Source organism: Archocentrus centrarchus, unplaced genomic scaffold (genome assembly GCF_007364275.1).
Source record: "Archocentrus centrarchus isolate MPI-CPG fArcCen1 unplaced genomic scaffold, fArcCen1 scaffold_41_ctg1, whole genome shotgun sequence".
In the NCBI taxonomy this organism is placed as follows: domain Eukaryota; kingdom Metazoa; phylum Chordata; class Actinopteri; order Cichliformes; family Cichlidae; genus Archocentrus; species Archocentrus centrarchus.
This window is the reverse complement of record NW_022060267.1, coordinates 1,235,009-1,251,939: the sequence shown is the minus strand read 5'-3', so window position 1 is coordinate 1,251,939 and position 16,931 is coordinate 1,235,009. Positions and strand designations below refer to the sequence as shown.

Below are 16,931 nucleotides of genomic sequence, written 5' to 3'. Positions count from 1 at the left end.
CTCAATCATCATTTCCAACACTCTGAATCATTTCTCTGATCATAATGCAATATTCATCATTGTCCAATACAGGAAGGCAGCAGGATGGATGGAAACACCTCCACCTGCTGCAGTTCTCCCACCCAACCACTAGATGTCCTTATTATCTAAATGACTGCACACATATAGATCCCCCCCCTCACCCACAGCAGTGCTCAGATCACATGTGTCCTGTTATTATGTGAAACCAGTGTGCAGATTTTCACACTTTGATCTGATGGACTGCATTATATAAATGAAGCAGGTGAGACAGATGGTTGGTATCAATATTAATGTTCTGCTAATAGATGAAAAACTACTTTAAGGAAAACACTGAAACTTATAGATGGGCACATATTTGATCTCCAAGCACCAAAACCTGATGTGTAAGTCCTAAAAACATTGTGTCTATGATGGAGATGTTGTTGGAGGCCTTTCCAGGTGATGTTCTCCTGACTGTGATCCAGAATGAAGCCTGAAAAGCTGAAGCCAGTGTCAGACAGAGACTCTGCAGAGACTGTGTAGAAGGACAGAGCAGCAGCAGAGCATCCAGATCCACTGATGATCCTCTGGCAGATCCACAGGGACACACAGGGATGATGGTGGACTCTACATTGTGTGTGACAGTGGAGCTGTTCTCAGAGCAGTTCACTCTGCAGCACTGACAGTCATCTGCACTTCTTCTCATTCCTCTGTCAGTCACTGCTGGATGAAGCTCTCCTCTCCACTCCACCTCCCAGTAACATGGCCCAGTCAGAGCGTCTCTGCACACAAGCTGCTGCTGCTTCAACCTCTCTGGATCATCAGGACACAGCTCCTCCTCTCTCAGCACACACACCATCCTGTTTACCATCAGCTCCTCCACCTGCAGAGAGAAGAAGAAAGAGCAGAGGAGAGAAATGAGTGTTTCCAGAGACTCTTCATCAGCTGTCAGTCAGTGATGCAGCACATCCAGTATAAAGAGCAGCAGGGCCTTCAGTCCTGGGACTGTACTAGTACTCATTGTTGTTTCACTTTGGATTTGGATTGAAGTTCATCCAAATGTTTGTCCCTCCTAGTTTTAGTTTGGAGTCTCATGAACTCTAATAACCTTGGTCTGTCCACTCTGAGCTCTTTAGGAACCCCAACAACAACCCCAACAATTCATAGGAGATGTTTCAGTCCCTCATGTAATGGTTCCAGCTGTTAACTGGAGGAACTCCATCCAAACATCTGCTCTCACAAAGTTCTTCATCACCTACAGACTGTTTCCTTCACTCCTTTAAGCTGGAAAATGAATGCAGTCATTGGTCCATGTTGGGAAAATGTCTGCATGTTGCTTTGTTCAGAGAGCTGATTGGCTGCTGACAATGAACTGATGCTGCATCAGAGCATGTGAGCTTTCCAGGAGCCGTTACTATGGTGAGCTCAAAGCTCCCAGAGTCAGCCAGTGTTTGTTAGAGCAAAAAGGCCCAAACAGGAAGTGTTTGTGTCCAATCCTGAAGCCTGTCACCATCCTCCTCTCACAGCTTCACTGAGGAAAGCTGAGAAGGCTGCAGCTTTCCAGGAAACACTGGATCTTTGCTTTCATACTAACTGTGTTTAGTACAATACTGCTGAGAGCAGCATGGACTCACTCCAACCCTCTACTTACTCCAGCTCCTCCAGTCTGCAGTGTGGACTCTCCCTAAGATCAGACAGCTGCTTCACATCTGGATCCTGCAGCTTGTTTCTCCTCAGGTCCAGCTCTATCAGATGGGAGGGGTTGGACTTCAGAGCTGCTGCCAGATAATCACAGCTGATCTTTGACAAACCACAGCTCATCAATCTGTACAAAGAATCAAAGATGTGAGTTTATTAGACACAGTTTGAAATCATTCAGTGTTTCATAATCAGAGCTGAAGAAGGTTCAGAATGGAGAAGTTTGGAAAAACTCCAAACAGCTGAAGCCAAAAGGATGCAGCTTCAAACAGGAATCCAAACTGCGCAGAGTTTTCAGACTATCTGCCCGATGCAGCCACTTTGATTTTGGACATTTGAATCTCTGTTCTAGGACTAAGTCCTTGAATCATTTCTTCCAGTTGGTCCAACAAGACAGACTCAGTACTGGACATGTGTTCTGGCTCCATGAGGGGAGCTTCTAAATCTGATGTGATGGCCCCTCTGGCTCTGTCAGGTCACAGTACTGAAGAGAGGTCAAACTGAGCACACAGTTGTTCCAGTCTGGACCAAAGACTCTATACTGGAACTGAGGGACTGCTCTGACTGCACCCACTGGGACTGTTTAAAGGCTCATGTTCTGACTCAGATCATCTATTTCTATTTCCATTTCTTTGGCTCAAAAATGGGGATTCCTTTGAAAACAGGAACTATTTTCCCCAATAACGAGCCCTGGATCAGTAAATCACTGAAACATGTTCTCAGTCAGAAGAACCTGTCTTGTTCTGAGGGAGAGAATCCAAAGATTGAGGCACAGAAACTTGTTCACAGAGAGATAAAGCAGCTAAAATCAGGTCTAAAAGGAAAGCAGAGGATGAGCTGAATAAAGGACACTCAAGGCTGGCTCAGAACAAAACTCAGATGACCCAGCTTTCCACCAGCATTTAAACGCACCATGCACGCACGAATCTGGGAGCTCTCTTGAAGCGTGAAATGTGTCTCAAAAAACTTTGTGCACTCGTAACATGATTTGTGTCGTTTTGTCTGTGCGTATCTGGTGATTCGTGTACTTTTATTTGAATGAATGAATGAAGGTTTTATTGCCATGTGGGTGAACAAGTTCACACATTGGAAATTGCAGTTAACAGAGCACCCAGCCAAGAATACACAAACACAACACAAACACGGGGGGGCATGTGTCCTGAGGTCATGCAGCCGACTTGCAGCGCTACCTTTATCAGGTGAAGAAAACAACACATCATGGGGAAGTTAGGTTAAAAAAAAGTCATCTGGTACAGTGCTCAAAAAGAGCACTATACCAGGGCCAAAAAAAACCACCTTAGCAAAGCATTTGCACATGTAAAGCTAGGACAGCGGCGGTAGGTGAGGTCAGGTCAGGAGGGGATGCAGACGGAGACGAGAGGGTGGGGGCATTGTGGAGCCAGATACCAGCTCCTAGCCAAAACAGTTCGCTGATAGTGATGGAAGTTCATCAGCGGCCGTGGTACACCAGATCCAGCTTCACAAATCACAACGCAGAGTCGGGGGAAGAGCAGCCGCACACAGAGCCCTGGAGAGATATGGTTGCCAACCCAAGGCCGGCAGGGGAGCCGAATTCCTGATAACAGATGTTGTTTTGGAACAGGCTGCTTGTTTTTTTCCAGCAGCCTTCAGTCTCACTGGGGAACCATTCAATAATCCAATATTCCAAATTCATTAATTACCGTCCTCACTGTGCAGAACCGAACCGTATCTCCAGATCTAACCCCTCTCGCCTGCGAGCACGTTAACTTTATGGCTCAGGTCCACCAGGCTTTGAGTCTGAGTCTGTATGGTTCTGCACAGGCCGTCCACCTGGGTCGGCAGCCTCTGCAGATGTCGAACCGCCGCCCAGATTTTCTTAATTTCCCGGTAAATCAGGTATCCTCCGAGCCCAAAGAGAAAAGATACTGCTACCAAAAAGCCGAATATATAGGCGTCTTCCACCTCGAGGGCCGAGAAGCACACAGGTCTCCACGAGCTCCAAGAGTCGATGACGTATCCAACCGGGTCTGTTCCACTCGGACACGCAGGCTCCCCTTTCCTCGATCTCATAGTGGAAAAAATTCGATCAATGGTGGTGAAGGCCCAGTTTGCCAGATCCATGTTGCTCTCAATCTTGTTCTTATTCGGACAGTGTGTGAGAGACGCTCTCACAGCAAGCAGCAAGCGGAGAGATGGGGAGGGCAGGGAGAGAGAGAGAGTGCGACTGTCTCCGACAAGAGCAGGAAGATTTAACGGTTTGTATATGTACTTTTATTTTGTATTCGTAATTTCATAATATTTGTATTTGAACACACATTTACAAGTAGTGGAAGTCATGCACAAAACGTTATTTACAACTTACAAAAAATTACAACTCCAGCATTACAGACACACAAATATTTTGAGTCAATTTTCTCTCCATAGTCCTGTGGCCCCCACCACCTCCACATTAGAGGATCTAATTGTAATGTTCAGACTGCAGTGAAACTTCCTCCACTAGGTGGCAGTGTTTGATGAGAAAGTGTTAGTGTCGCTGCACTGTAGGCAGGAACAGGAAAATGCAGGATTTGTCCTGAAATTGGGAAAAGTGGTTAGCACTATGGCCTTAAAGCAAGAAGGTTCTAGGTTGGAGCTTCTTGGTCAGCTGGGCCTTTCTGTGGACTTTGGATGTTCTCCCACAGTCCAATGAAATGCTGCTTCGGTTCATTGGTGCTTCTAAATTGGCTGTAGGTGTGGATGTGAGAGTGTGTGCTTCTCTGTGATGGACTGCTCACCTGTTCAGGTGTACCACGCTGTTCCCTTCATCAAAGTTACCAATAAAGTTCCAAAGAAGAAAGAATGCAGAGAAATGTGCTGATTTAAAGCCTTTGAAGTGCTTCAGATGATATCTGTCCACTTGTGTCCACTAACTGATGAATGTAAGCTCTCTAATGCAGCTTTGATCTTCACAGTCTGCTTTATGAAGCTCATTCTAACCCTGAATGTCAGAGTGTTCCTCCTTCTCTTTGCCATCATTCATGGTGGCAGTGGAGGACATTTGGATGTTGGACTGTGTTTTGGATGTTGTGTGTCTGTTTTGTGTTGGACTGCTGTCTGTAAAGCAAACGGCCATTTTGGTTTGGATTTCAGTGTCAGACAGACTTTAAGGTGGAATGAAGTGTTTGAGAGTTTCACAGTGAATTATCCAGTGGAGGATTTTTCTTCTTCTTTGAACAGTACTCAGTTATCAGGGTCCCTGAGTCCCTGGGTCTCTGAGTTAGGAACGGTCGGAAGGCTGGGTGGCACCATGTGGAGGGCCGCATGTGGACCGTGGACCATAAGTTGAGCATCACTGTTTGAAGCTTTGCAATGTCAATATTGTTCTGCTACAGTCAATGGACTAAAGCAGAGAAGAAGAAACCAGACTTTACCTCAGTAAAGATCCTCAGTGTGGATCAGTATAATATCAGCCTTATGTTTGCAGTTTAGTGTTTCACATCAGATTCATCTCAGCACAACTAAAACATGGAGACTGACCTCAGAGTTTCAAGAACACATCGTGGACTCTCCAGAAAACCACACAGATGCTTCACTCCTGAATCCTGCAGGTCGTTTCTCCTCAGGTCCAGCTTTCTCAGATGGGAGGGGTTGGACTTCAGAGCTGCTGCCAGATAATCACAGCTGATCTCTGACAAACCACAGTTCTCCAAACTGTGTAAAGAATCAAAGATGTGAGTTTATTAGACAAAGATTGAAATCATTAATATTGAACCACTGTTAACAACATCACACTTTGTTGAAATAAACTTTAGTTTTTGTGAATAAATGTGTGAAATGCTCCTAAATATAAAGTGAAAATGAAGCTGATGACATTTGATTTGCTGCAGAGTTTCTTTGTGAGGGAGCAGGACATACAAACAGCTGCAGGGGGCGTGTCTGATGGATTGAACATGAAACAGGAAGTGTTGAGCTGAAATCTGCTCAGAATGAATGCAGGTGCAGGTGTGTCACAGGTGAATGTGGGTGGACTGTCACACTCTGTCACAGTGCAGCACGAGCGCACCAACATCCACTCTGAGTGCAGATCATAGAAAGTGTCTGCGGCAGCTGGAGCTGACGGTCCTCACATCACAGAAAGTGTGTGAGAAGAAGAAGAAGAACATTTACCCAACAGTTTAATATTGGCCACATTATGATCACCATGGCAACGAGTATAACAGAGCTGCCCACCTACTCAAGGACATTGTGAGGATGTCACACTTTGCCTGTGCTGGAAACTATCAACAATCTCAAGGTTACACGTCCATCTGCAGAGATCTTGATGTTCCTTTGTCCACAATGCACAACATAATCAAGAAGTTTACAGCCCACAGCTCTGCAACTGATCTCACTGGACGTGGATGGAAGAGAAAAACTGATGAAAGGTTGCAGTGCAGGATAGTTCTGATGGTGGATAAGCAGCTCCAATCAAGTTCTACAGAAGTTCAAGCTGTCCTGCAGGCTCAGGGTGCATCAGGACCCACCGCTGACACAGAGACATTAAAAAGCTAGACTGCAGTTTACCAAAATGTACGTGAGTAAGCCAAAATCCTTCTGGGACGATGTCCTGTGGACAGATGAGACCAAGACAGAGCTTTTTGGTAAAGCAGGTCATTCTGCTGTTTACAGAAAACAGAACGAGGCCTACAAAGAAAAGAACTCAGTACCTACAGTCAGATATGGAGGAGGTTCAAGGATGTTTGGCTGCCTCTGGATTCCTTTACTGTGTGCAAGACATCATGAAATCTGAAGATTACCAAAGGATTTTGGGTCATAATGTAGGGCCCAGTGTCAGAAAGCTGGGTTTGAGCCCAAGCTCATGGGTCTTCCAGCAGGACCCGTTGAATCCTAAATGGTTCCCCTCACACTACGCAACAAAGTCCTTCACTGTCCTCCTGTACTCATCCTCATCTCCCTGCTGATACATCCAACTATTGCAGAGTCTTCAGAAACCTTCTGAAGATGGCAGATCTCTGAGCAGTAGCTGAGGTCTGTGGTGTAGAGGGTGAAGAGGAAGGGAGAGAGGACAGTTCCCTGTGGGGCTCCAGTGTTGCTGACTACTCTGTCAGACACACAGTGCTGCAGATGTACATACTGTGGTCTGCCAGTCAGGTAGTCAACAATCCAGGACACAAGGGGGACATCAACCTGCATCCCTGCCAACTTATCACCCAGAAGAGCAGGCTGAATGGTGTTGAATGCACTTGAGAAGTCAAAGAACATGACCCTCACAGTGCTGGCTGGCTTATCCAGGTGAGCGTAGACTCGGTATAGCAGATAGATGATGGTGTCCTCAGCTCCCAGTTTCCTCATGGACAATCATTTCATCCTCCCGCTCTTAAAAAGAGTTTTCCTCTTTCTCAGTTTAATCACATCCAAAGCATTTGCAGTACTGATGAGAATTTTCAACTACAATCAGATATTTTAGAACAACAGTTTAAGGCGAGACAACACGAACGCGAACGGGTCACAGAAGCACGTCAACGTTTCTCAGTCATTTCACAACTAGATTGTTTGCATAATACTAAACCCAAAAAGGTGGTGAATAATATTAATTGTATTATACAATCTTCTTCTTTTTCCACTGAGTTAAAAATGATTATTAATAAACATTGGCATATCATCAGTTCTGACCCCTCTCTTAAATCTTTACACCACTGAGGTTTGTTTATAAGAGACCTCCTAATGTGAGAAACTACTTAGTTAGATCCTGCCTCCCGATCCAAAAACCAACCATTTCCTCAGAGATATCATCTGGTAATTATCACTGCAGGCATTGCACTCAAGGCAAATTCACTCACAAAACCAATATTTTTCATCACCCACGATCGGACAAACCCTATAGAATTAATCATTACATGTCAAACCACTAACATCATATACATGCTTACATACCCGTGTGGTTTGGTCTATGCTGGCAGAACCACACGACAGCTGAAAACTAGAATATGAGAACATCGCTCAAACATCCCTGATCATGATACTAACAGTTTGGTTTCAATCCATTTTACCCAGGCTGCACACAACATATCTTCTTTACATTACTGTGGCATAGAAGCCATAAAACCATCACGACGTGGCAGTAATACTAATTCTCTTACTTTAGAGAGAAGCGTATTGGATATATACCCTCAACACTTTATCTCCTTATGGTCTGAATGAAGAATTCAATTTGAGACTGTTTGTAATTTTCAGTTTGGGTCATTATCCCTTGCCAATCCTATTTCAGTGTTTCATTATTTCATTGTCTTTCCATGCATATCATTGTGTATTTATGTGTCTCACTCCATTTTTCTTGTACACTGTTTTTCACCTTGTTGACTATTATTTATTTATTTATTATATGTATTATTCTGTCCTTGTGATTAGCCCCTAAGATTTATTTATTAACTTTTCAAGGCCTTTTCAGTCTGTAATGCACATGTTAGGATTTTATAGTCTTTTTAATATTTTCAGCTTCACTAATTTATTTCAACTATCCATGATTGTTTGGGGTGTGATTCCCTCCCCCTCTTTTCCATATTAGGGCATTGAGCAATCACAATTGAATGACCACCTTAAGAGTGGGCGGATATATAAACATGTGCTTTGCATCGACTCATTAAGTCTGAAGAAGGCCATGTTGGTCCTAAACGTTACTTTTTAAGGTCTGTTCAGATTAAAATTTTCCAGGAGTTCTCTGGTGTCTGGAATTCTGTTTTCCATTGATTCTTCATTTTTCCTGCACCCTTTAATTTTGGATGTGTGTTCTACTGAGACTCACTTTGTAACTGTGCAATAATTCCTGCTTCAACCTGTTTGTGTTTCACAGACTGCTGTGTGCCATGACCTTTGACCTGCTACAGAGAGTTAGCTGTGGTTATTAATGGTTGTATCTCATACTTAGAACTGTGAGTAAGAACAGTACTCAGTTAATCAGGGTCACCTCTCTCTGAGTTAGGAAAGGTCAGCAGGCCGGGTGGAACGCTGTGGAGGGCCGCATGTGGGCTGTGGACCATAAGTTGAGCATCACTGTTTGAAGCTTTGAAATGTGAACATTGTTCTGCTACAGTCAATGGACTAAAGCAGAGAAGAAGAAACCAGACTTTACCATGAAGATCCTCAGTGTGGATCAGTATAATATCAGCCTTATGTCAGCAGTTTAGTGTTTCACATCAGATTCATCTCAGCACAACTAAAACATGGAGACTGACCTCAGAGTTTCAAGAACACATCGTGGACTCTCCAGAAAACCACACAGATGCTTCACTCCTGAATCCTGCAGCTCGTTTCCCCTCAGGTCCAGCTGTCTCAGATGGGAGGGGTTGGACTTCAGAGCTGCTGCCAGATAATCACAGCTGATCTCTGACAAACCACAGTACTTCAATCTGTATAAAGAATCAAAGATGTGAGTTTATTAGACAAAGTCTGAAATTATTGAGAGTTTCATAATCAAAGCTGAAGAAGGTTCAGGATGGAGAAGTTTGGAAAAACTCCAAACAGCTGAAGCCAACAGGATGCAGCTTCAAACCAACACAACAAGAGAAAAACTTTCAGATTAAAGTCGCACATTTATAATAAAAACTAGAAACACTTGAAAAAGTCGTGTTTTTCCTTCATGGCTTCACTTTTAAAGGTGAAGCTGGAAAGAAATTCCCATCCTGGAACTCCAACAACACCTTTTCCCAGTGCGGTTCTTAAAGCAGACAAACTCCGAGCTCGTCTTCATTCCAACAAGTCGTCTTCTGAGCTGGACCAACAACACTGGTCTCTGTGTGCAGCTGCTGTGAGACGAGCGCTCAGGGAGCGTCTACAAAGTGCAGCACTGAAAGAACATCATCCAGAAATTTGCTTCTGTCACACAAACATCTGCTGTCATTATTTTAGCCAAACTCTGTGGAGGCCTTTATTGGAGGTCAAAGGTCATTAAAATGGTCAGAGCAAAGAGGGTGATGAGGAAATATGATGAAATGTTGTGTATTAGCAGGAAGTTCTTGAATCATTTTCCTCATAAAGCAAACAAAATGATGGAGAAACATGTTTGTACAAACTCAGTGTTGTAGTTGGATCAGCAGGATGACCCTGATGGTTAAAGTGATTTTAGTGACGCTGTATGAGAGTGAAGTTATTACTCAGGATTTATGATGATGAGCTCTCACTGCTGTGACGATGTCATCCAGACAGAGTTTCTAAAGGTCAGCTGCAGGCCGTCAGGGCCTGGAGATTCATCAGTGTTTAGCTGATTGATGCTGTGATCAGCTCCTCTCTCCTGATTCCAGCTCACAGTGCAGAAAAGGCTGTGAGCTCAGAGGGATCAATGATTCCTAAAAAGGAGCTGATGGCGTCTCCATCAGAGGGCCGCCTCCTGAACACGAGCGAGCAGCTCTCTCTGATGGAGCGCCTCTTTCCTCCTTCATTCAAACACAGTTTCCCACTGCACTCTTTAACCACCACACAAAACTACTGCCACGCCTCCTCTGATTGGTGGAGCTCCAACATTCCCACTGACGTCACTTCCTGTGAGCTTCATCCAATGAAATTCCTTATTACCAGAGTCTGTAGGTTTTCTTCTTCCTCTGCTCAGCTCGATGTACCTGTGAACATCCTCGTTACACTTTATGCTTTTCATGGATTTCATTATGCATATCCAGATGACTGAGACCTTTGACCTTTGGTAAGCTGTGAGGGGGCTGCAGCCCCCCAGCACAGAGGCTGTCAGCAGCAGTGATCAGAGGACTCAGTGAGCTCTGTGCTGCAGTCAGAGGTTGGACCTGTGAACATCCTGTCTCTGCTGCTTTGGCTCTTTGTGTTGAACTCTGTGGGGACTGAGGACTCTGGAAAGGTCACTGAGAGAAGCTCTGGAACAAACTGCAGCTCAAAGTTGACCTTCACGGCTCATTTGGAAAGCAGTGGCAGCAATCCTCTCTTTATCTTCAGCTCCTGCAGTAACCTCAGCTCAGAGTCTCAGATTCAAACCAGCTTCTAGTGGTTTCCCTGGTTTCTGCGCTCCAGGGAAAAAGGACTTCCTCTTCACTCTGATTGGGTCTCTGTCAGTCGGTACCAACCCTGCTCTGCTCACTGTTTTACTTCCTGTTTGATATGATGCTGCACACTGAAACTGCTTTGGCTTCTTCATTCATGAGCAAACATACAGTCACTGCACAGCTTCAGATTTTAGACTCCAGCTGAGCCTGAAACAGTGTCAGCAGTTATTATTCATGCTCATGTTTCTGAGGAGCTTCTCATTTGGTCCAATGATCCAGGAGAAAGTGTGAGCAAAGTGCAACATGCCGGTGTGGCTGTCAGGGAAGTTCTTCCAGAGACTCGGATCCAGATTTCACGGCAGGTTGAGTGGAAAATGTTGGAGTTTGGGATGGTGACCCCTGACCCTAAACTACAAAAGAACACAAACAGCAGGTGGACACAGACATCTTCAATCAGTCTCTCACAGATGCAGAAGCCCCGCCCACATTCAAAGCATCATCATCATCATCATCCTCATCCTGGTTCCAAAAACAGACTCATCACCCTGAATGACTTCAGGCTTTTTAAAGCTGGTACTGACACACATCAGCTCTGTGGTCCCAGACACCGCTGAGCCTCTACAGTTCACCTACTGCTCCAACAGGTCAGTGGATGACACAGTGACCACGGCCCTCCACCACAGCTACAACACCTGGAGAGCAGCAGAACCTACACTGGGATGCTGCTCCTGGATTATAGTTCGGACTCTGATACCATCAGACCAGGAAAGCTGATCCCGGGGTCCCGACTCCCACCTGTAACTGGATTTTGGACTTCCTCACAGACAGACCACAGGTCGGGTGGATGGGAGGCAGGGTCTCCTCTGAGCTCTCAGTCAGCACAGGATCCCCACAGGGCTGCTGTGTCAGCCCTAAACTCTTCACCCTCTACACCCACGACTGTGTCTCCACCCAGGAAAACCCCGTCATCATCAACACCTCCATCCTGGGCCTCATAAAGGGTGGGGACGAGTCTGCATACAGAGACCTGGTTACAAACATCAGTGTCTATGGAGAGGAGAATGAGCTCCTCATCAATGTAGACTAAAGCTGTGAAATAATGGCAGACTTTAGGAAACAGGCCCCGCCTCTGCAGCCTCTCCCTGGGACTGAGATGAAGAGAGCCAACAGCCATGAGGTCCTCGACCTTCACGTGACATCAACCCCGAGCTGGACTGTAAACAGCACAGCCTTAGAGACAAAGGCCCAGCAGTGGCTTTACTTCATCAGGCTGCTCAGGAAGGCAGGAGTGAGCAGTCTCCTCCTCAGCAACCCTACAGAGGACTGATGGAGAGCATCCTCACTGCTGCATCACTGTCTGGGATGGAAACACCACCCAGGCTCAGAGGAAGGCTCTGCAGAGAGTCAGAGAGACTGCAGAGAGGATCATAAGGACTCATCTTCCATCCATGGACTAATACACACACAACACTGCAAGAAAAGAGCCCAACACATCAGAGACTGTCACCATCCAGGGCCCACCCTCCTCAGGCCACAACAACCAGCATCCATCCTGAGACTCAGCAGAGCGACAGTCTGATCACCAACACAGCAGCTTCTGTGCTGCTGCAGTCAGACTGATGCAACAACTAAATAAGGACCAACTCAGACTCACACAGCAGCTCATTTACCAAACATGTGCAATATTAGTTTCATACTGCAGTCATTGAAGAGAAGATGGAAATGACTCCTTGAAATATTGTCCTTCCTTTATCTTAGTGCACACTTTGCTTCATCTTTGTATCTATATTTGTATTTATTTGGCTCTGACTCTGAGCTCTGCAGCAGGTTTCCTGAGGACTCAGACCCAGTGTGTGAGTACAGGTGCAAATAAAGATCTTATTTGATCTTCTCACTAACATAGAGGAGGACCAACCTGCTCTGCTTCAATGGACCAGCAGCCACTGATGGAGAACATCTGCTGATGCAGGAGTGAATGGGATCATCTAACTTTATTGATGGCAAAATGCTGCAGTCACAGAGATGAACGAATCACAGAGGTACTGTGAGCGCCACCGCGGTCACTGATTATGGGCAGCAGACATGAAGCGCCTCCACCAGCATTCACACATTTCACAGTTTATTTATGTCGGCAGCGGGAGAACGGCATGATCGTCGTGGTAGAGAAGTAGAACAGTAGAAACGTCTTCATGGTGCTACCAAAAGCCAACAGTGAGTGGCCTTTTGCTCTTGTTTACTTACAGGTCCTCAGGATGGGGGGCGTGGTCTGCCGGGTGCCTCTGTTATTTGTTTACAAACATCCAGGAGACAATTTGATAAGCGGCAGTCCAAGAACGCCACGGAGCCAAATTCCTGATTCTAAGACTTGTTTTGGTGCAGACTGTACTGATTAATTTGTTGACAGGCTTCAGCCTTTCTGGCACCTCTCTGTGGTGAAAAAAAATCCAATTAATCCGAATCTTCTTGGTTCGTTCCTTCGCCGTGCAGAAACAGATACATACATCTCCAAGATCTTACCCCTCAGAATCAGCTCCAGATATACAGAGTCTGAGTTTGAGTCTGTACCTTCCTGCATTCCCGTCATAAGCAGCCTTACCAAGGCCAGACAGCTGCCTAGACTTCCTGAATTGATACGACAAGCCAGGTATCTCCAGGTCCAATTCGGAGAAAATCCCAATGTCAATAATCCAAATGTGTGTGTCCTCCACTGACAATACGGACAGGCACGTCATCTTCCACTCACACAGGAATCCATAACGTAGCCAGCTGGAATGTCAATTGATAAGAGGGAATAGGGTTCTGTTTTGTTTGTTTGGTTATTTTTCCTTTTCTTCCCATAAACATACCTGCTTAAGTTACCAGTAAATAGCTATGTTAATAGTTTTCTTTGTTTAATTATTGTGCATCATAAATGTGAAGACATACTGTCTAGTGGGGAAAAGTATCTGAATTAATGCCTAGTGGGAGGGGCAGTGGGTTTAAAAGAGAACTCGGTAATGCCAAGAGTCAGTCTGCTGATGGTTGCAGTGAAGGTAAACTGATTGTTGTGGCACCATAGAGTTGGAGAAAGCTGAGTTCCCAGTAACCTGTAAAATACTTTTTTTTAAATTGTTTTCTTTGTATTTTTCCTGCCTTGGCATCACTGTAAATAGTTTTGTGCACTTTGGGAGGCCGGCTGAATAAAATTCCACCTTCAGAACTTTCCGATTACACCATCAATTTTTTTGGGAGGAGTTATTTCTGGAGAAAACCCCGTGACAGGTACCCTGGGTAATGATGAGCCAGGATCTGGGGGGAGATCAGCCCCAAACTGGCCGTTCTCCTGAATAAGCTGACGGAGCGTTTTGGGGGTGTTTCCTCCTTGTATTGATAAAGCAAATCTTCCTAAAACACGAGGATCTAATTGTATCTTCTGATGGATCTACTGAATTGGTAGAATCCAGTGTTGGTGGGGGTGTTCCAGCCTTCCTCCCTCTGCTGCCGAGGCTGTTGGTCTCTCCCAAAAAGGCGAGCATTCAAATCCAGCTGCTGAGGCTCCATCAAACATTTGTGCCCAGGGGTCTGTAAGCTGGAGATCCAGCCATGGCCACATGCAGCCATCATGGATTTAGTGTGAACAATAAAACAGGCAGTGATGTTTCCACAGCTGATCAATACAAGCAATACAAGCATTGAATAATAAAGAACAGAATCGACTGTTGGAGAACGAATCCACACATCAATCAACATTTTCATCAGGACAAGCAGGACCATGAAAGCAGGAAACAGCCCAAACTGCCATTTCTCCTTCTCCAACTGCTGCACATGAATGATCCTTCATCCACAGACCCACAGCCTCTGATTGGTCTGATGCAGGGTTATTATAGTTAACGAAAACGAACGAAATAACGAAAACTGAAATTGAAAAAACATTGTCGTTAACTGAAATAAATAAAAACTAAAATTAAAAGGAAGAAACGACAACTAACTAAAACTGAATTGTGAGTTTACAAAACTAACTAAAACTAACTGAAATTATAGATATTGTTATTTTTTCAAAAGTCTTGTGGATTGATATGAAATCATTTTTTTCCTCTCTCCGAGTTTAAGCTCGGAACGCAGTCGGGCAAATGGGTGCGCATGTGCGTGCGTGCGCACACCGCGCTGCTCCTCAGAGAGTCCCATGTGGTGTTTTTTTTTTTTTTTTACTATGATAGCACAGATAGCAGCGAGTGTCTTGTTGTGGATGATGTTGTGGATGATGTACGGAACACTTCTTAGTCAGGAAAAAAAACACCAACATCAAAGTAGACCTGAGAAGCGCACACAAGGCAGCTACGGAAACCGCTCTCATCCTACAAGGCAACCCGGCCTGCACCTCCAGAGAAACGTGACTACTCGTCGGGTCAACGCAGCCCACAACGTTGTGTTTAGTCTTTGTGCGTTTCCGGCTACTTTATCAGTCAGATAATAACAATCAGGACTAATAATCAAAGCATCAATATAAGGACTCACAAATGTCAGCAAATTCCTGGAGGGAGCTGCTGAAACTATGGGAATGGACGTGAAGAAATGAAGAAAGTGAAAAAACAGGGACAAATATGTTTGCACCCTAAAAACTGAGCACAAAGAGCGAGGACCAAAAAACCCCCAGCACACAACCACAAGGTAATTAACACACGCAATCCAGCTATACATGCATAAATGCGGACATGAGGTCGGACACTTCCGTAGGCTACATAGGCCGCAAAGACCCTGCAAGTCTAATCAGCGAGCATCTAACCAAGCTAGCTCCAAAACAGAAGCAGCATCAGGTGGAGAGAACATCAGGATGCAGCTGGATTTGAGCTTTGACTCCTTCAAGGACTTTGTTTTTGTCAAACACCACATGTAGCTGTTATTAATCTGCTGCACTGAGGCTGAACTTTATTGGGAGTTTATTGTAGAATTTATCGAGTTTTGGAGTTCATATTGTTAGCAGTTTCTCCCTGTTGATGTTCATGTGTGTCCTTAATATTACACACATTTAGCATGTAGTTCTGCTGTCTGTGAACAGTTGGTTGCTGAATTTATTTCTTTAAAGGGTATCTTTAAAGGGTACCTGATTAAGTATGAAAATACTAAAACTAATACTGAATCTAACTAAAACTAAGCATAAAACCAAAAATAAAAACTAATAAAAACGAGCAAAACCACTCTGAAAACTAATTAAAACTAACTGAATTAGAGAAAAAAAAGTAAAAACTAACTAAAACTAAACTATAATGTAAAATCCAAAACTATTATAACCCTGGTCTGAAGGCTCTCTGATAGCCAATAGGAACAAAGAAAAGTCCAGACTGAGAGTTTGATGCTCTGTGGGGTTAGGCAGTGAACTGCTCACGCTGCTTTCAAGGTCCTCCCAAACTGTCTGAATTGGATCAACTTTCTGAAGCAGATCTGTGATCAGCTGCTGTGTCTAACATGTGGACCTGACTCATGAACTGTATTAAACACTGTGACTGAACTGAGAACTGCTCCAACATGGAAACTATTGCTTCATGTTACCATCACTTCTGTATGTTAATGTCTCAGTGACATGTCAGACTGGGCTCCATGGACACCTCAGACACTTGGACTGGTCTCAGCGGCCTTCTTCTTGGAGTCCTTCCAGCAGAGTCCTTTCTCTGCTCCAGCTTCTGTGTCAAACGCTCACACAGAGCCTGAATCCTGCTTTGTTGGCATGTTTGGGCCTGTGTGAGGCTGCTCTTTGTTCCTCTGCTTTAACACACACCTCAGCAGCACAGCAGCTGTGTGGTGTCTCTGTAGCAGCCATGAACATCATCACAGCTCCTACTTTCACCTTTATTAGCTTTGACATTCATGTCTCTGTTTCCACAGAAGCTCAAAGTCTCTGCAGCCTGTTTGGATCTGCTATCATCAGATCTTCAACAGCCCCATTCACATCCCTCACACACTCTACAGCCTCATCAGGACTGACTTCATCTTCACTGACTGATGGAGCACAACATGAACCTGTGGAGGCTGAAAAACTGTCCTGTCCAACATCTCCCCGTCACCGCTCCACTTCTGTCAGCCTTTAAATGAACTGCTCAAGTCTGTCACTTCTATTTGGAGCCAAAAGGAAAAAGTGTTGTTTGGAAAGACACAATATTTCTGAAAGCACTCAAACGTCTTGGTTGGACTTCAGAGCTGAGGCCACAACTTCACAGTTAGTCTCTGAGAGTTGACAACCAGTCAGTCTGTGATTAGAGAAAATATGAAGTGTGTTATTGTAAAAGCAGAAATGTG

General features: G+C 44.7%; 1 protein-coding gene across 1 annotated transcript in view; it reads right to left on the bottom strand.

Annotated features, from left to right (window-relative positions):
• Positions 1-259: 259 nt before the first annotated feature.
• Positions 260-16,931, bottom strand: part of LOC115776948 (NLR family CARD domain-containing protein 3-like) — a 507,515-nt gene continuing 490,843 nt past the window's right edge. Inside the window, exons 6-9 of the mRNA XM_030724746.1 lie at positions 9,357-9,461; positions 8,892-9,065; positions 1,652-1,825; positions 260-883 (exon numbers count right to left, since the gene is read on the bottom strand). Coding sequence (XP_030580606.1) covers positions 871-883; positions 1,652-1,825; positions 8,892-9,065; positions 9,357-9,461 — 466 coding nt within the window. The 3' untranslated portion in view covers positions 260-870. The remainder of the gene's footprint in view (positions 884-1,651; positions 1,826-8,891; positions 9,066-9,356; positions 9,462-16,931) is intronic.